General features: G+C 30.7%; 3 protein-coding genes across 6 annotated transcripts; all 3 read right to left on the bottom strand.

Moving 5' to 3' along the window:
* Nucleotides 1-1,774: 1,774 nt before the first annotated feature.
* On the bottom strand, nucleotides 1,775-3,752 carry LOC113857115. 2 transcript variants are annotated; one of them, XM_027488858.1, is made up of 2 exons: nucleotides 3,510-3,752; nucleotides 1,775-1,974 (listed from the first exon to the last, which is right to left on the bottom strand). In XM_027488858.1, exons 1-2 carry the CDS (start codon nucleotides 3,715-3,717, stop codon nucleotides 1,829-1,831), a joined length of 354 nt encoding a protein of 117 aa, XP_027344659.1. In that variant the 5' UTR covers nucleotides 3,718-3,752; the 3' UTR covers nucleotides 1,775-1,828. The 2 variants fall into 2 exon arrangements, with proteins under 2 accessions (XP_027344659.1, XP_027344661.1); XM_027488860.1 differs by having other exon boundaries at nucleotides 1,775-1,968.
* A 6,832-nt stretch (nucleotides 3,753-10,584) lies between these two features.
* On the bottom strand, nucleotides 10,585-11,621 carry LOC113857289 (26.5 kDa heat shock protein, mitochondrial). The gene is made up of 2 exons (XM_027489104.1): nucleotides 11,307-11,621; nucleotides 10,585-10,997 (listed from the first exon to the last, which is right to left on the bottom strand). Exons 1-2 carry the CDS (start codon nucleotides 11,578-11,580, stop codon nucleotides 10,585-10,587), a joined length of 687 nt encoding a protein of 228 aa, XP_027344905.1. The 5' UTR covers nucleotides 11,581-11,621.
* A 946-nt stretch (nucleotides 11,622-12,567) lies between these two features.
* On the bottom strand, nucleotides 12,568-15,691 carry LOC113857146. Of its 3 annotated transcripts, none has more exons than XM_027488904.1 (6): nucleotides 15,518-15,691; nucleotides 15,325-15,374; nucleotides 14,595-14,851; nucleotides 13,755-13,845; nucleotides 13,126-13,192; nucleotides 12,568-13,044 (listed from the first exon to the last, which is right to left on the bottom strand). In XM_027488904.1, the coding sequence occupies exons 2-6, from the start codon at nucleotides 15,333-15,335 to the stop codon at nucleotides 12,991-12,993; spliced, it is 480 nt and encodes a 159-aa protein (XP_027344705.1). In that variant the 5' UTR covers nucleotides 15,336-15,374; nucleotides 15,518-15,691; the 3' UTR covers nucleotides 12,568-12,990. The 3 variants fall into 3 exon arrangements, with proteins under 3 accessions (XP_027344705.1, XP_027344707.1, XP_027344706.1); XM_027488906.1 differs by having other exon boundaries at nucleotides 12,586-13,044; nucleotides 14,595-14,856; nucleotides 15,325-15,342; XM_027488905.1 differs by having other exon boundaries at nucleotides 12,624-13,044; nucleotides 14,595-14,856.
* Nucleotides 15,692-20,148: the final 4,457 nt, after the last annotated feature.

The following is a 20,148-nucleotide window of genomic DNA, read 5'->3' as shown; positions in this document are numbered from 1 at the left end:
TGAATACCTGCTTCTCGGAACCATGGGCATATTTTGTTGTCTTACGCCGTTGTTAATAATGTACCAAGCTTCTATAACTAGAGGGTGGAAAATGGAAACAACTTGGGATGTGAAATCCTTGCATACAGTTAGTGAAATATAATGTTATTGCACTACATTCCTTAATGGGAGTCACATCGATCACGTGAATGGTGAACTGCTATTGTCTTTCAACAAGCATGCATCAACCAATTATGTATATTGTATAGTAGTACTAAGAAAATAATTTTATTAAATTACGTTTAAAACTGATATGGAAAGCAATTCCCCTTGTTTTTATGTAATTACTAGATAATTTATACATTCGGTTAAACCATGATTAAACTATTAAAATCCCAAAGTCTAAATTACTTTTCTAATTGTTACAATTTTTGCAACCTTAATAAACTCAATCTTTTTTTTAAATTTTTTAACCTTTTTACCTTTCCACCAACTTTTGGGGCCCATAAACATGAATATAGCACAAACATTTTATTACATTTGCTTAACAATATGTTACAACATTGATTCTTCACACATCCATGAGAAATATAATAGTACAAAATTATGGGAATTTTTGTGATATGTAACATGGCCAAGACGGTAAGTAGAGAAACACCGAAAAACAGACAACTCACACACTACAGCCTAAAGCTGTTGGCCAGAAAATATACAGTGACGTTACATCATCTGTGAGTATCATTTCCGTAAGACCAATGAAACAACTTCATAAGAATATAAACAGTGAAAGCTACAATTGCACGTCAACCCATAATGAAAATGTTGAGGCTTTTTAAGACAAGGAAGATAATATTGCGTGACAACAAATTTCATCTCCATTTCAGGCTGGTGTTACTGCTACGGTCAGGAAAGGAAAACAACAAAATAACGTCGTATCCGTTCACTGCTCCGAAGAAGTAAACCCATGAAATGAAAGGATGCAAACCACATAACCTATATGCAGCAACGAGTCTGAGCAAAAATATCAAGTCCTTGAAACACAGGAAACTGACGGTTAATCCATCCATAAGTGAGTCTAGAAAATGCACTTCCTTTTACGCAGGCTATAGCAACTGGCTCAGGCAAAACAAATGAACAGCTTTGAAAAATTATCAAGTTTCAACATAACACTCGGCCATTTGGTTTAGGGCAAACGGCAACACATCATTCACTGTGAAAGGAAACACTTGTCCATTCAAAATTCGAAGAGAAACATTTAAAAAAATTTAATGCCTCAAAATTTTAGTGACAAATGAAATGGATAGCAAGAGCAATCAGCGAAATACAGCCTTACATTGTACAACAACAACAACTAATCTACCTAAATGAGGTCGACTACAAAACAGACCCATCACTCAAAACGCTAAAGGAGGCGAGTTCCTCTAAAATTTCAGAGTTGTCTTTCAGAATAATGTCAATACGTTAAAAAAATTAGTTAAATGTTACTCGCCCGTGTTCAGTTGTCTTGTCGGTATAAAATTATATTAAAATGTTGATTTGCATAATTTCCATCATTATAACTACACAAGGGCAAACAGAACATGAGTTTAATTTTACAATTTCTATAAAATTATGTTAAAATTTTGATAAAGCATTACGAAGGAAACAGAGAATAGAGTGATAACCATAAGCTGCTTCTGACAGGAGTAATCTTAAAACGTGGAATATTCTAAAGCAGAAATTGTTCGGAGAATCACAATATTTTGTTCAACACATTTGAATGATCTTTCTTTCTTTCTTTTTTTGCTGTTGCCGTATAATTCTGTCCCCCTATGTTATAATTTGATATATACAAATAAATGCTTACATTTTATCTTCTAAATTTTGATCCCTTGTTTGGTCTATTCCTCCCGTCCGAGGCAGAAGCCCAAAAGAATAGAGACATCCAGAAAAGAACAGCAAAGAAGATCTGTATTCTATCTTGAATTTTGGATAAAGATGCAGCAAGATCTGCTCCTAAAAAATAATACAAAAAGTCTTGTAAACACCAAGCTGCACTTTACAATAGAAGCATAAATGTCAAACCAAAACATAAATGAGAGAAAATGTGGTTATGATAAATTTAATATAAAAAAATACAACATTATTATACCAAAAAAATACTCAGGCAATTATAGCATTGAGTAAACATGCAAGAGTTACGCAAATAAGCTTTTATAAATAAAAGCAGAGCGTGTGTGTGTCATGAGTCAAGACTACAAAATGCTGCAGAACAAAAATCAACACTTGACAGAATACAAATACAGTGGAGAAAACACAAAGGAGCTTTTACAATAGAACCATGAAAAACAAACCACACTTAACTTAATTCAATGCTACAGATCATTTCAAACAACTTTTTGTATCATAGGGTGACTTCATTTTACCTAGTTAACGTTCTTGCATATAAAGACTAAGATAGTTACCTAGACTCATTCAAAACTTGAAATCGTTTTCCAGATAAATTTATATTTAACTATCCCTTCATGAGCCAAAGATTTCTTATTAAAAACAACAGACAACATATGGACTTCCTTAAACCTATCCTCTTTCCCCCCTTTTTCCCGAGAGAGCTTCTAAAGATCATTCTCAAAAAAGTAAACAAATCTGTTAAAAAAAAATCCTCATTATAATATTTCGCAGAACATAGACCAAGGCATATGATTTGGCGACTAATATCATATCAGAGTTGTTTCGCTGGGCTTCCGGAAAGGTTGGGTATTATTAATGTTTGCAACTATAGGTGTGATGAGATGCATCATTCTAAATATTTGAAGTTCAAGCCTAACTTGTAGAGAAAATAAAAAAGTTGTTCAACTTTAGTATTATTTAAATGAGTCAAATTTAAAATTTTAGTTTGACTTGTTTAAAGATATGAAGCTTAAGCTTGGCTCATTAACCATGCTTACAACTAGATTATTTTTTCCAACATCAAATGTGTCCTTGAATTATTTTTTATGTTTATTAATTTAGCATCTAGCATATATCTTAGCGAGAGAAGATGAGGAAGTGGAAATAAAAAAAAAAAATTCGTCTGTATTCACAAAGATTACTTGAGACTAGAAATAAAATTTTCCATGATGTAGATGTCATAATTTTTATGAAGAATGACATTCATTCATTGAAAATGTCACTCTAGGAATTTGAAGTTGAGTCACTGGTAGATATAAGATAATAATAAATAAAATTACAATTCCCCAGTCTCCATGTAACACCATAAACAAAATTACAACTCTCTAGACAATGCACACATACACGAGCTATTTGCAATCTATTATTGTTTAATCCTTACTTTATAATTTGAACTTATTTGTTTGAATAATTCTAAATTAGTTTTCAATTTAAAACTTACTTTAGGAAGATTAGTACGCTAACAATTCTACTAATACGGAGCATAACTTGCATATATAACGGTGACGACTTCATATATAAATTAATAAATAAATTAAAGCTAAAACATAAATGAAACCTAACTTGCGAAATTAAGAAAGAAAAAATTGGAAGGAAGAAACCTCTATAGTGCCTTGAATCGTTTCCGGGAGGTGGAGGTGGAGGACCGGGGGAGGCGGCGCGGCAACTATGACGACGGAGCACCGTGGAGTTAGAAGAGAGTGGATGAAATTGACGGTGTAGAGACAAAGAGGAAGTAGGGAAAGGAGAGAGAGTGCATAAAGGAAGAAGCTTCGAAGAATTTGCGGTGGTGAGAGAGAGCAGAGCCATTACGAGGCATTTCAAGTTTAATCACAACCAACGATCCGTATCAAGTGTCTTGTATTCTATGGTACCTTATTGGGTTAACTCTCCCCTTAATGGATCAAAATATTGGGCTCCATTCACATTGGGACATACCCTACTGGGCTGGGCTGGGCTTTGCGAGTCCTACCTGTGTGGATTGTAAATCTCATCTGCTTGTGAAAATTTTTCTTGTTTTATTATCTATTGACTTTTAAAGTTTTTTTTTTCTCTTACAAAAAAAATTGATTGAGAATATTCTGTTAAATCAATTTTCTTACATACCACGTTTGAAAAAATATTGACATAAGATTCAATATCATCTACCAAGCACGTAAATGAATTGACATAGACTTATTCTAATTTAAAAAATAATCTAAAATTCAAGTTTTATGTGTTAATTAATTGGAGAGTTTTATAGCCCATCATGATAATCTTTTCTGGCTCAAACTAAGTATGACCCAAGGGGAAGTAATTTGTTGCAAGTTACTACTACTCACTGGAGGGATTGATTCATAGAACATTTTACAAACCAATGGTTGGATGAAAATTAAATCTATTATTACTAGCATCACATTATTGACGTATTTGACTCAACTTATTTTGAAACAGTAAGTTTGGGTATACTTTTTTCCTTTGAAGAATGTTATTTTCTTTACATCCACACTTACTAGTTACTGTTGAGGGTCAGGTTCTGCATCATCAGGAGGATCAGTGCATGAATCAGGGAATCTGAGTGCATCCACCATCGATTTTCGATTTTGCGGACACAGTATTTTCAATTTTCACAAAGCCATAGCCTTGTAGGGTGGGCAATTACTAAACATGCATATTAATGTTGCAATTGTAAGCCCATTTGGGTATGTCCCAAATAAATTCAATAAACGGATAATATATGGCTGTGCATATAGATATAAATACACTACTTTTGATTAAATGGTTTTTTAATAAAAACAAAAAAAAAAGTAATGTTGTAAAACTCCCATTTGATATTTTATGACTGGTGCTTGTACCCTCAATGATAATCGTCAACTGTGTGGGTACTGAAGAATGGAGATATGACCACCTCCCAGTTTGTATTCTTTTCATGTACTCTACTTTGTTCATGACCTTAATCATAATTAGAAATCACATAAGACAAACAAATAAAATACTTCCTTGTAATCATTATTCACAGCACGATAATAATTAACCAATCAAATAACTATCAATTTATTTTATATCGTCATTTAAAAGAGTGGCATTAAATAATTCTTTTTATAAAGCATTAAGTTTAACCTTCTGAGATAGTTAATTACATATCAGAGTCTCCAAGCCTAATTAAGTAGCTGCAAGCTAGCTCTATTTTTGCCACTCTCTTTCATTTGATGAAAAAAGTTGAATTTCGGCATTAAATACAATCATTTGAAACAATAAGCTCCCAAGATTACATATAAAATTGGATTACATATATATATATATTTCTCTCGAAGGTGGATCTAGACATGAAAATTGTTGACATCTTAAAAGACAGATTGCCAACGGAGGCACCAACCAAAGTTGGGTACTCTGCTCCTTCTTTATACATATACAGGAATTAATGGTAACCAAACAAGTTAAGAGTACTACTAGATGAATCATGGTTGAAACAGCTTATTCCCACATTTGCATTTCCATGAAAGGAGGTAATAGGTATCATCTTCCCCACGAGATAACACTTTGAAACCCTTCTTCTTTTGGTGATTTGGAACGACCAGAGTAGCCATGCAAGGCCTACAATTCATGCACTTGTTAACACAAGCTGGAGGCTTTGACCCTATCACCAGTTTGCTTTCCTCCAAACCCTCCCTCGTGTCCATCATCAATGATCCACCTGCTCAACCACACGTACATAAATAAAGTTCATTAAAACTCAAAAGGGTACCCTATACATGCAAGACCATTAGCAGACCAAAAAGATGAAAAAGTATAGAAAAAATAACAAAAAGACAAAATATTTAGAGTAAACCCCCCCCCCCCCCCCCAAAAAAAAAAAAAGGGTATCTGGATTTTTAACTTAATAAAAGCTTGAAACAGTTTTGAACTTAAATAGGGTATAGGGTGATGGAGGCTTTTTACCAGATATGGAAGGTAGAAGGGAGAGGAAAAAGATGAAAAGCACAGTGAAGGCAAGTTTGAGTCCATGTAGAGGATAGGATCTAGCAAGTTGAGGCATGTGTGATGGGTCTAGGAAGGAGCTTGACGTGTTGATGCAAGTGACAGTGAAGAAAGGTAAGGGGGGTTGTTTGAGAAAGAATGGAGAGGCCAAGAAGCAGTGAAAGTGACCGGTTGTGTAAGTGTATGAAATGTTGTGATAGAAATGAAAGAGATTTAAGTGTGTTGGACAAAGTTGAGGGATGTTTCCCGTGTGAGAGACATTGGTCTGATTCCATGGCTTGTTCACCAATCAAAATCAAATTCTCACAGTGAGAATGGGTTGGTTCGGTCTTTTTGGGAATTTGGGGAACCCATTTTGGATTCATAATCAACATTGACTGACTCAGGAGAAGAAATCTGAATGTGACCCCCTCCCCCTCCTGCCCTTGATTTATGACAGGTTTTACTGTTACCCGCTAAATTACTTACCTACCCTTAAATTAATTCTCTCACATATATAGGTAATAATAATCTTAAAATGAAAATTAATCCTCATCAGTACTATCTCCATTCTAGTTAATTTATCAGTTCAAAGAAATAATAATTACAAAATATTAACACTGTTCACCCTGATAAAATATTATGTATGATTCATTGCTTTTAAAATTAAGTCACACACTCAGAGGATATAACTTACTCTAATCATATAAATAATTCAAAATTATATCATATACGTAATTTCAAAGTAAGATTAAATTGGTTAGATAAAAAAAATATTAAATTGATTTTTTATCCATAGTTAAATAATATCTTTAGCAATAATATGTATAAATCGAAAGATTTTATTTGGATATAATTTTTAATTTCATCTTTTATTTGGGTATCATTAGCCATAATATAGTTTGTGAAGTATTGATTTTTTATTGTTCTCATTTTAGTTTTCATCTTTTACTGATATTTGAAATTCAGACTTACCTTTTATAAAAGCCATCAATTAAATTAATTGTCCAAAAGCACTTCTAGTTTGGTATTGCGAAAGGAAATAAATTACAACAATAAAATGAAAGAAAACAAAAAAAGTTTAAAGTTATTATTCCTTTCATTTTTGTATTATTAATTTAATCCAAGAAGAAAACATTCTACTCACCAAGAAAAGAAAATAAAACATTCCATTTGTTTTACTTGTTCAAAAATTCTAACATTGCATTTATATATATATATATATATATATATATATATATATATTATTTTATTTTTTTTTTATTTTTTTTTATTTTATTTTGCGTAATAGAAAAGGTCTTCGCCTACACGAGTTTATCCCTACAGTCTTCAGCAACTTCTTTGCATTTATTATCCTCAGATAAAATAACGATGCTGAGACAGGTATTACAAAAAAAAGAAGTTACACTAAAAGATAAAAAAGCAAGTCATTAAGATAATTTTTTCGTAGTATAACTTTGTTTAATAAAAAATAAACCATTAATCCATCTTATAAGTCAATATTAATAATACAATATGGTATATTAATTTTTTTATGTTTATATCATAAGAAGTTAGATATAATAATTTTTTACTAAAAATTATAAAAGTGTTAAATGCTATAACTTTCAATAAAAAATTAATATATACTTGTCATGTACCATGTTACACAAATTAAAAAATTGATATTATATTAATAATATATTAATTTTATATCAACAAATTATTTATTTACACAGTATATTTTATTACCAATTAATATAACTAAAAATAATTTATAGTAATAATAAAATTTTGTAGAAAAAATAATACCAACAAAATCAAGTACCTTACAACCCACATACAAATAATTATTTGACACTTATTTTTAAGTGTTAGAAGAGTGAAAAAATAAAAAGAAAAAGAGAGAAAATAAAAATATAACCCATAATATGGAAAATGAAAAAGTATATAAAAAAAATATACAAATATACAATCTCATCTGCCACACTTTCTGACTCAAACTTCAATGAGTATGAATTCGGATTGTTTTTACATTAAAAAAAGAAAATTTGTATACAGTATGAACCACTAAAACATGGGATGAGGTGTGATTGTTTTTAGACTGCACATAATTATTTTTTATCTCAGATAACTCAAATAAAACCTTAATGATTAACACATGAAATGATGTGATTAACCAAAAACGATTAGCTTCTAGATCTGACAGGGTGTTAATATTTACTGTTGCTACTGACATGGGAAGCTTTGCAGACTTAAAGTATGCTTAATATGGGATAGGGGTAGAACCCATTTTCAGTTTTCACCCCACATTTTCCTGATAAAGCAACTTTTTCAGTGTCCTCTTCATCAAACCATAGAAAATTCAACTTCTTTTGAAAACACCAACTTCCCTTTCCCGAAGAAAGAAACTGCTATGTACTATTGCAGAACAGTAATGCATAGTGATCTTCAAGGCAGTGTGGCTTTTTCTTCTAAAACACATTCCTAAACTAATTTAGTTATATGTACATTGACTTGTATCCACTGTTGACCCTGGAAAGTCACTGACACTTTTTTTTAATGTTTTTATTAGTATTTGACTTTATTAGAATTTTTTTAACTAAATACAAAACGTGATTACTAATTACTAAGCACGAATTGATGACAATCTTGTTGTTTATTTTTGCATTGGGCAGTAGTAAATAGAAAAATTGTTAGTGATATGTTATTTACAGATTTTTCGCAATTATTTTTAAAAAATATAAAAATACATACAATAATTGGTTTTCTAATAAAAGAAAAAACTCCCACGGACAGCTAAAACAATTTTTGTGTGTAGAATTCGAGCTTAAGCTAGTAGTCTACACGACTAATATAACAGTGGTAGAATAAGATTAACATGTTTAAAAATGTTTGAGCTGAATTAATACAAGAATATCTACTAATATGCTCAGAAGATGAAATTATTGTACTATATAAAGTATTTTTAATTAAAATTAAATTTATTTGTAGAATTTGAAGAGTGATGCAAGTGCGGTGCACAATCTCCGAAAAGATGGGAGCAGAAAGTACACCCGCACAAGATCACGGATGATAAAAGGTTTTGTTTCCCAGATGAACGCATCGAACGGTTCTTGATGACTTGTTACGAGATCGGACGGTTGGCGTTGTTGAGCCCGTAAGCAAGAAGTGAAGGTGTACGGATAAAGAGGAAGTGTCATAAACAGTTGAAGCTCACAGCGTCAAAGGCTTGCAAATGCACGTAAGTGTTCAGATCAAAACGATGACGTCATGACCGTACATCTTTCACCTCTTCGACCCTTTTTTCATTGTCGAGTCTTTTCATTCTTCACCACTTCACCAAATGCAGCATTGTAGCTACCAACTTCTTTTCTCTTTTCCATTCGGTTTCAGGGTATACAAATTCATTTGTAATACTAATATGATTTATAAATTTTACAAAAAATGTCAATTTATTTCATATTTGTTATTTCTCCTTCTTTTTTTAAAATAATATTACTTATCGTATTTATTATTATTTTTCGTTTGGTAAAAAAATTTGTTCAGTAAGTATTACTGATTGAGGTACCATAGCCGTAGAAAAAGGGCCTTTTCTGCATATTTCCTTTATGATTGACATCTGGACGCTGAAGAAAGTGGGCCACTGGGCCCAATGAGACAGGTCCCTCATTTCGAGGCTGCGTTTTAACATGTTCTCAATAGGGACTTTTTATTTGTTTATTTATTTTGAATAAATCCAAAAATAAATTTATTTGGGGGGATTAAAAAGGGATTTTAAATATCTAATATATAAAAATATTTTTATATTAGATTAAGAGGAGTAAATTTAAATAGTACAACTGTATAGGAAAAGTATCATTTAAAAATCTTACATGATTCGTAACCAGAGCATACTATCAAAACTCGGTGTTTATAATCTTGATAAGGTGATTATTTTGAATTAAAGATTGTAATCACTATTTATGAAACGTTAATCTTTTAAACAATTATATGAGACAGTGAAAAATACTCAATTTAAGAGTTCTGAATAAATCATCAAGAACGTGTTTGGAGAAGATTCGTAGAGCTTGTGTTACCTGGTGCGCACGGATTGCTGTGGACATGGCCCAAGTCTGTTCTGAAAGGTTCTTCGCAACGAGTTCAAATTGCTAACCAAAAAAAAAGTGAGTTTCACTGGGCTCTGGTTCCACCGCTAATGAGCCCATTTCTATTATCTAAAACATTGCCCTTAATTGTAATTTCTAATCATTTGAGATATCATACAATGCTTTGTTTGGATTGAGAAAGAAAATGATAATATAAAATATGTAAGAGATTAAAATGCGAGAAAATCAGAATTGTTACAAAAATATGAACCCGCTTAGATGCTTTCTTTCTTTTCGAGGAATAGTGGATAAGACTCACCAAAATGCTCCATCAACATATATTTACAATCGATATTTAAATTCAAAAAGATTAGTTAAAAAATCAGTACACCAAAGGATCCATTAATAGGAACCGCACAAGCAAGACTTACATATAGTATCGAATTCAAAAACCTTAACATTAATGAGTAGTGATTTTTTATTTATATGTTATTAAGACTTCTTTACTCAACATAGACAGGTATATTTATCAAATGGAAATCTTCACAAAACAGGTTTGAAATTTTATTTGTTTCTTCAACTTAGGGACACACACGTTATTTATGGCATAGGCTGACATATTCACAAAACCATCTCAAATTGAAATCCTCATTTCAGTCTTACAAAATCCCCATCATTGTACAGTGATTTGCTTGACATCCTTTTTGGGTTTGCCAGTCCTAGGAACGGTCACAGTTAGGACACCATCCTTCAACTCAGCCTTAATGTCATCAGCCCTAGCATCATCAGGTAGGAGGAGGCTTGTATTATAGTAACCATAACTACTTGATGACCAATACTCATCATCATCTCCTTCCTCTTTCTCTTCCTTGTGCTCTCCCTTTATACTCAACACCCCATCATCAATTGTGATCTTCAAGTCCTCCTTGGCAATCCCTGGCATGTCATACCGCAGTTTGTAGTGATCATCCCTCTCTTTCACACGCCCACTCAGAGACCAAGGTGTCAAATTCATATTCTCAAACAACCTGTTGATGTTCTCACTTGCTTGCATAAGTGCATTCCCCAGGCCTGAAGGAAAGAATTCTAACAACCAAACACAACATGTAAGTTTTGATTCAAATCCAAATATCTATATTTAGTTATCAATGTTAAAAAGAATTGAAGATTAGTTCCTAAGACTTGTATATAAGTTAATACAAGGTGCAATTAAAAAAAATGGATAAATAAATAATGTTTCTTGAATATTATCTGTGTTGTATCATTACTAAAAATGTGTACTAAGTAGATTGATACCCAACTATCTAATAAATTCAAGTGAAATATCATTTTCAATCTCTAGCTATAAGTTAAGGTTGTGGGATCAAATAAGAATCGAGGGGGCGTTAGGAGTACCATAAAGAGCAGGAGAAAAGTCACGGTCATTGTTTCTCCAAAGCCATCTTCTACCCCTCCTTCTAGGAAACAACCTATTAGATTTTTTCCCTTCAGAGACAGCAACTTCACTGCCTTCAGATCTCCCCATATCACTGGCTGCAGTAGCAAACCTTTTGAGCATTTCATTGCCCCACCTTCGCTTGTGCTGGTGCACACCACCATGGCTTATCAAGGAAGAGGAAGTAGACACCATTTGCTGCAAATTTTTCAGAGCCAAACGAGCCAAAGCCATTTGAATAATGAAACTGATGGGCTTGATGTTGAAGTACTACTTGTTTCTGTTTGTTTGTTTTTGCTGATTGTTTAAGGAACTGAGACAACTTAAATAAAGATATGAGGTTGGTGTTGGGCACTTGGCTATGGATGCTAGAAGTGTCCAAGACATTCTAGGATTTGAGGGAGAGACATATCACACGTGCAATTTCAGAAACAGTGAAATTAATGGAGAGTTCTCGTTCTTTCTCAGACAAGACATGATACGAATCACAAGAGTGTTCTAGAGGTAAAGGAACTATATACTATACACGTAGCTCCCAGCATCTTCCAACTGACTCGGTTTGAATTTAGGCCCAGTCCACAAAAATTAAACTGTTGGGCCTGGACCAAATTGAAACTTTTTTTAATCCAATTTAAAACATACTGTTACATGGACAAAAAACGTATTGCTTTAACATAAGAGAATTAGAGAAATGAGGTCCAAACTACAAAAAATTGGGATCACGGTTAGTTTTGTTCCGGAAACGATTTGGATTTGATTGGAACTATTAGAGTGTGTGTTTGAATCCATGTTTAAATATTTCTAAATCTAGGTTTATTTCAATGTTATTAATTGTAACTTCTAATTTTCGTTTAAAAATCTTTCAAAATGAATCCTTTAAGTATTGCCAAAATGAGCCTAACACATCATTACACTTTCTGCAACCTAGTTTCTGATTGCATCATAATGACGAGTAAACATTTAAGGAAAAACATCTAATTAGAGAATATGCACCCTTCTAATGTGCAACATTGACAGTACTGAATGAAAGCAAAGAGTAAAGAAGAACGATGATGATAAATTACGAGAAAGTTTTATATGTAGCATAAACAAGTTAAAAAAAATAAAATACCCGAATGTGAAATCAAAGTTAAATAGCCTACTTCCACCATTGAAAAACATTCAATGTTTGACCCCCTGAAAAAAAATATATCAATATAAATCATTGACAATTCTTAATATCATTGAGATAATGTTTCCACCAAGACACCCTTGAATTTTAAAATCTCAAGTTCAATGTATATGAAACCAAAGCCGAAACTATGAGTTATTGACCATTTGTACTACATAATTTCGGTCTACTTTAACGGAAAGACAGAAAATAGAAGTTGCAGCCACTCATGCAGCATGCATTCAACAAAGGGAGGAGTTTTCAAAACTTGCCTACTAAAATAGTACTCATAGTAGAGGCAGCTAACGCAATCAATTAAATAAAGTATAATAATACATTTATCTCAAGGCCCAAAGAGAAATTTTCCTCATCATAGGCATGTCACAATTGGTATACAAACTGCAGTATCTGCCCAATATTTCTTCCTACAGAAGCAAGAACGAAAATTATTTCAGGGATCAAACCACGCAGCACTTCCTCAAGCTTCGACGGCTTCAGTCGTATAGGCCATCCTGTTCCCAGATGTCCACAAGAAAATCTACCATTTCCTATCAGTATATGAATAAGCATACCATTAGACCATCAATTTTTACTTAAAACTGTGTGATGATATAGAAGTAGATGCATACAGCAAGAGGAATAGGTTGGCGGAATGGCTTGTTGCTGCCCAGTAAACTCTCATATGTTGCATTCCAACTGCAAAGCCAATAAATTTTGGCAAGGCACAGACAATAAGTTCTGACAAGATAGGAAAAGAAAAGAAACAAATTCATAATTACTGCCAAAAACGAAGTTCATCTGTCAAAAATGGAAATCTTAACTGCCCAATTTGAGCAGTTTTACTATACACATAACAATATGAAAGAATTTGGTAAGCCAGAACTGAAGCCACAATTGAAAATAAGTTAAGCTTCTTATGATATGGCATTGGTAACTATGTAGGAGCAAGGACATATTTACACGAGTTATTTACACACACTTGTCCTTTCAAGGCAAAAACTAGTTTTCTAATTGTTGAGCTATGAGCTTCAATATAGAAGTTGATTGCCCTGCCCCCACAAATCAGTGGTAAAGTGGAAAAGCAGACTCCTTCCAATATTATCATCCAGAGAAAATATACAAGTTTGGTACAAAACTCATACAAGGAGAAAGAAGTAACAAAAACTTGTAGAAAATTGGATTTTCAAGAATCCTTTCCCAAACAAAACAACAAAAAAAGATAAGATGCCAATAAGACTAATCCAACAATGTAATTTACCTCAATTTAGGTTCTTTTAATTGCTGAGTTCGGTTCTCAGACCTTTTATTTCCTACCCAACGTTGCCGAGTCTGATTCCAAAGAATTAAACCTGCAACCACGAATATTTTCATAAATGCACTTGCAAATTAAAATAACCAATGATTGCACCCCTAACTTATCTACCAAAATCTCTTACTAAAGTCAGCAAGATATAGATAAGACAATAAATGCAAAACTAACTAGAAATTTCCATAAAACTTAGTCAATAATAAAAAAGATAGCCTACATCAGATCAGAAAGAAGATTTTGGGTAAAAAGTATATCAATAGAAAAAGAGGAGACAATTAGCAGTGTTTCATAAATGATTGTGTGCCCCAAAACAAAAGTAAATGAACAGTGCTAGTAAAACCAAAAAAAGATATTATTAGTAATTCAATACAGACTAAATTGAATCACCGTGCCAATCAAACCACATTTCTTAAAAGAGCAGTAACATGCATTAGATATATTGCATTTCTTATATGAGCAGCAACATACACCAGATATATCTTGTCATAGTACATAAAATTGGTCAACCCTATAAAGGAAATAGGGAAGTTTAAAGTAACTAATAACTATTACGATCTTAATGTTATGAACATTTAACCCTGCCATGAACAGAAACACCATGTGTTAGCTTTAATCCAGTTGAAAAAAGAGCTGACCAAACCACCAATAGGCCACGGGTGCTTTCAGCTCCCATTATGCAAGGCCAAATCATTTCCCATTTTTATCTCAGTTTTATACCAAGAAAACCACATCAAGTTATGAAATACTTATTTAGTGAAATATATGCACAATAAAAGCAATGAAGAATACCATGATTTACAAATTCAGTGGGGTTGCTACTTTTGGAAGAACCAGCATGAGGAACCACGGCTTGGTTAGTTAGACTGGTCGAGGATATGCTCCCCTGTGACTGAATAGCACTGTTATCCATATCATGCGTGCTGGTGGTCCAGAAATCCTCTGACGAACTAGGTTTCCTCGCAGTCTTACCTTGTGTTGCCAATCCTTTTGATGGCGCATCCACTGTAGTAATCAGTGTAGGTCTTTTATAGCACCCAACACAACCACTGCTCTGTTACAATCACGTTAATTTCTGTTATGCACCACATTATAACCATGTGATTGTCTAAAGCAGTTCTAATACATAATTCACACACTTCAATTTCATAGCTGCAAAAATGTAAATTGATTTACACACTTCAATTCAGAAAAAATTAAAAAATTCTAAGGTCATTGATTGAGAAATTCATCCAAAAGACATAAACACTACAGCTCCCCATCCTCTACTCCCAAAAATGAAATGCTGGCATTGGAACCCATAATCCATCTTCAAACCTTTTCATCAATTTTCTACGCAACCGTATAAATCAAGAGGAAAAAAAAAAAAAACAACTTTCAGGGTCATCATCATCCACCCACATGTTTATCAATCAATAAAAGGAAAAACGCTAATGCCCATTAAGGTATGGAAGCTAATTGAAGGCAATAAAGCAAAAAGGAGAAAACTTTCTTAAGCTATGGAAGGATTCAGAAAACATACCCCATATGCATGCAATGTCTGAAACACCCAAAATCCTGATTAGATTGGATCTGCCACGAGAAATTCGCAGAAAAACGAAGAAGACAAGACCCGATTACACAGCAATTCAACAATTCAAAACGCAGAGATTGAGAAAGAAGGGGGAAAAAGTAAAATTGTGAAAGGAAGAGAGAGAAAATGTAGAAAAAGGAACCTTTGAGTTAGAGAAAGCGGTGTTGAGGGTTGGAATCTCTTTGCCTATCCTAAAATTGATAGCCCTCCCTTCTGATGTGCTAACACACAGATGGGATGGGATCGCTTTTGGATTCTTCTTCTTCCTCTTCGTCCTCTTTCTCTTCTCTCACAAAAAACAGAAAAAAACCAAAAAGGTTAATTAATACAACGCAAGAGTATATTATTTTAAGCAACAATAGTTAATAATTATCATCTGATCTTATTTAATAACAACATATAAAATTAAATTAAATTAAAATGGTGGTGTCTACTATCTACAATGCACCACTGGTGAAGTAGTTGCATCGCTGCACCATCCAGTTTTAACCGTTGATTGTTAATAAAATAATATTAAATGGTCAAGATTTACGACTTGTAACTTAGTGAATGGATAAATAACTCAATTACAGTAATATAAAAAACTCCTCCACCTGTAATTGTGAATTTTGCTGATTAGTACGAATATCTGCTTCACGAAACGCAATTAAAACAACTGGGGTGTTGCTAATAAATGTTCTACAAAGATTTATTAAAAATTATGATAAATATATTAATGATTTTTTGGCTGGTGCATTAATTAAAACTTATCCGTAAACTTTACATTATGATTAGCCTGATTCTTGCCTAATTTTTATCCATTTGTTTATTTTATTTTACAGTTTCGTTATTTGAATCGTTATACACATATTCTAAATAAAAAAATAAAAAAAAAAATTCAATATACAAAATGACACCTTTGGTTGTTTATCTTTAAGATGTTAAAAAAATACTTTCTTTTACACTTTAATAATTCTATAAGGTTCGTTTTTTGTTGTTATTTTGTAAAATTCAAAAACAGTTATTTTTATTTTATCCTTGACATATATTTAGTTGTTTTTTAAATACTCATTTTTCTACTAATATATATCAATTAATATTTATTTGTAAAGGGTATAATAAAAACACAATATTTTTATAAAAATTAAAATATTGATTATTTTCTTGATTTTTGTTCAACATTTTAAACCTAAAATAAAGGGATTATTTCCGGTTTATTTAATGTTCACCTAATCACATAAGACATAAGAGTACGTCATTTCATCACAATTTTCATGAGACGTTATTTTGTACCATCCATCACTACTGTATAGTTATTTTGTTTGATCCCTCACCTTCCTTGCTATAATGCAAGAGCAAGGGCAAGTTCATCCCATATTAGGTACAGTGGGGTGTGTAAGGGGAGATCTGAGAATAGTGGGGACTATTATTCTTTGTATTAGGTGATATGTATATATATATATATATATATATATATATATATCTTCAAGACTTTTTGCATATGCTATATGTGCTCAGTGTAAATGCTTTTTGGATTTTCTCATAATTTTTCCAAAAACTTGAAGGAAACAATTAAGGTGTGTATCCAACATTTAACTACTTGAAAATAAGTGTTTTGTGTCAAATTGGGTGTATGTTATGGCGTTTAAATTTTGAAAATTTTGATTACACCATCGATAATTTTGAACTTGGGTTTTGGTGGGAGCAGTGGGATTCAACAAAAGAAGTCTTCATCATCAATGGATGGAATGGTGGTAGATTAATAAATCTTTGCTCGTTGGACCTGTGATTGATGCAGCCAAAGGTTTGACTGTGAATGTTAAGAATGATTGAGTTTTATTTATTTTATGTTTTATGTATATTAGTAATAATATATTATATATATTATCTGTTTGTTTATTTTAAATTTATGTTTAAGGATAAATCTTACATTATATAAATCTATAAAACAAATCTATCATGTTTTATTAATTAAATAAATATAAAAATCAATATTTTATACATCATTTGAGAACTAGTACAGCATACACGACACCGTTTAACAGTTTTGCTAACAATTATATTATGATAGCGTTTGAAGAATAAAAAAAAAAAACACAGATCGTCTTAGTAAATACTTAAAAAAATACTTTAGATTTTTTAAATACTATTCCAAGAACAATAGTTTGCAAAAGCTGTTTAATGAATTATATTTTAATAATTAATAAAAATTAAAAGATCAAAATTTAAGTAAAGTTAATTTTGTTAGAAAAAGGATTTACTGCATATAAATATTTTTAATAATAAAAATTAGTATATTTAACAAAATCGTTAATTATGAATTTTGAACAATGCATGGTTACAACGAATGGGCATTTTACTTTGTCTGCAAATAAAATATTTGTTTAGTAAATTATAATATAATGTAAACAGGTAGCTCACACAGTTGACAGTTGTACCAAAAAAAAAGGTTGCTCCCACGGTTTGGGTATAGCGTTTAGGTAGACATGGTGAATGTTTAATAATATTATCAAGTTTTGTAATTAAAAAAAAAACATATATGAGATTTATTTTGAAGAAAAATACAAATTCAATATAACAGTATATGTTGCATTGCAATAGTATATTAAAATAATAATAATAATAATAATAATAATATTAAATATATAAGTGTGTTAATACACTCATATGATTTTTAAATATTTTAATGTAAGAGTGTGCCAATAAAATATAATAGTGTATTAAAAAACCATTAAACACAACAAAATATTAAAAATTATGATAAAAATGTATTAATGATATTTTTAATAAAAATATATACTTTTAATTATCATTTATTTCTCTTAATGCACTTAGTTAGCATTTTCCTTGCTTTAAATTTTAAGAATTGAATAATTTTTTATTTAAAATAATTTTCTAAATAAAAATTATCAAAAATTATAATAAAATGATTACATTTTTTTTTTACTTTTTAGACAGATAAATAGAAATAAATGTATTTTTTATAATTTTTTTAACTTCTTATTATATATGTATGCATAAACATGTGATGGAAAAATTATTCTTTATTATAGTTTTGTGTATAATTATTGTTATTTCTTTTTGTTTTTAAGTAAAATAAGCAATGAAAAAAAATTGTTTTTGTGAAGGGTTTTTTTCTCGTACTTTTAATATTGCAAGTAACTTTAAGAAGAAAGTATGAATTTCAGCTTAAGTTAATTAAATAAAGCCATATACTGTTCCACTCAACTAGTTTTGTGATCACCAAACTTTGAATTTCAATCCATTTGTTTGTTAATTTACCAAACATTGTTGAATTTAACTTATGATTTGATCACCAAAATTTGCATCTAATAAGAAAATCACGAGGAAGAAATATGACCGTGGCACAATACTATAGGCATATTTTATTTTTACTCGTGTTTTTTTTTTTACAGCTTTTTTACGATTTACTTTGTTAGTTTTGATGAAAAATTGTGTAGAGATAAAAAAAAGTGTAAGAAATTAAAGGTTTTATGTGTTCAAATGTTTTGTTTTATATAAATAAAAAAACCGTAAGATTTATTAAAAAATTGCTCACGTAAAATAATTAGATTTTTGTAAAAAACAAAGTGATGGGTTTTTATTTTTAATATGTTATTAGTTTTTAAAAACAATATAAAAATAAAAAACAATTACATTTTTTCATAATTTAGAAAAAAAATATTAGATTAAAATGTTTAATTTTCTGTTAAAATAAATTTTTGTTATATAAATCATTTTTTTCATTCATCGTAAATTAATTTTTTTACTATTTTTTCATTTTCATTAATTAAAATAACATTTTTATCTCATTTTCGTGTTTTTTCTCACTAATTTTTTTTTCTTTTTACTTGTTCTTTATTGCATCCAAACATAATATAAATAAAGAAAAATAAAAATATGAGATGTAATTGAGAGAAACATAAATAAAAATGAGTTATAAAAAATTATATAAGAATAAAATAGATACATAACAAATGGCAAGAGAGATGGCTGAGTTAAATTTACGAATAATGTTACTATTAATCCCTTACAATTGTTACTCATCAGTATTTTATAATAATAATTTTAGTAAAAATAAGCTACTCGACTCTCTTAAATTCATTCATTATTGGCCGTTAACTGTAGCACATTGGGTGAAAAATTCGAATTTATAAAAATGATGGTCAAATTTAGTGTTTTTTTTTTAAATTATGAGTTTAGTTCTCATCAAATTATTTTATTAGATCAAACTAAAAAATATATATACTTAATTTATATTAGATTTTAAAATTCAGATTCTATATTTGATTTTACAAATTTAGTAGGAAACAGACCCATTTGATAAACATATTTATAAGAATTCGGTAGGGAACAGAAACACGGGGTTCCCATGGGTCCGAAGCTTATCCGTTCACGGGAATCGTTGACTCCTCTGACACTATATTTGTTTATTTATAACTATTTATACGCAAAACTATGCATGCACTTAATTTCTTAATTTTGGCCTTTAGTCTTAGTAACAGTTAATTGTGTTTTAAGATATGAATTAATTAAAAATTTTATATACCCTATTTACAGTGTAAACGTAGTCATTCTTAAAACCATGTTAGCATTCAATAAGAGTGGTTTTAATGACAAATTATGAATTATTTTTAAACAAATCTTAAAACTACTTGTTATTAACGATATATTTAAAAGAAAATTTACACCTAAAACAAATAGTAACACTCTCAGTAAAAAATTTAAAAGCATTATTAATTAATAATTAAAAATATGTTAAAAAATATGCCATTAATTTTCTGTACACTTAAT

The sequence above is a fragment of the Abrus precatorius genome, unplaced genomic scaffold (genome assembly GCF_003935025.1).
Source record: "Abrus precatorius isolate BTA unplaced genomic scaffold, Abrus_2018 Scaffold153, whole genome shotgun sequence".
NCBI classification, from domain to species: Eukaryota; Viridiplantae; Streptophyta; class Magnoliopsida; order Fabales; family Fabaceae; genus Abrus; species Abrus precatorius.
The sequence above is the reverse complement of the archived record's forward strand: the minus strand, read 5'-3'. Positions and strand labels throughout refer to the sequence as shown.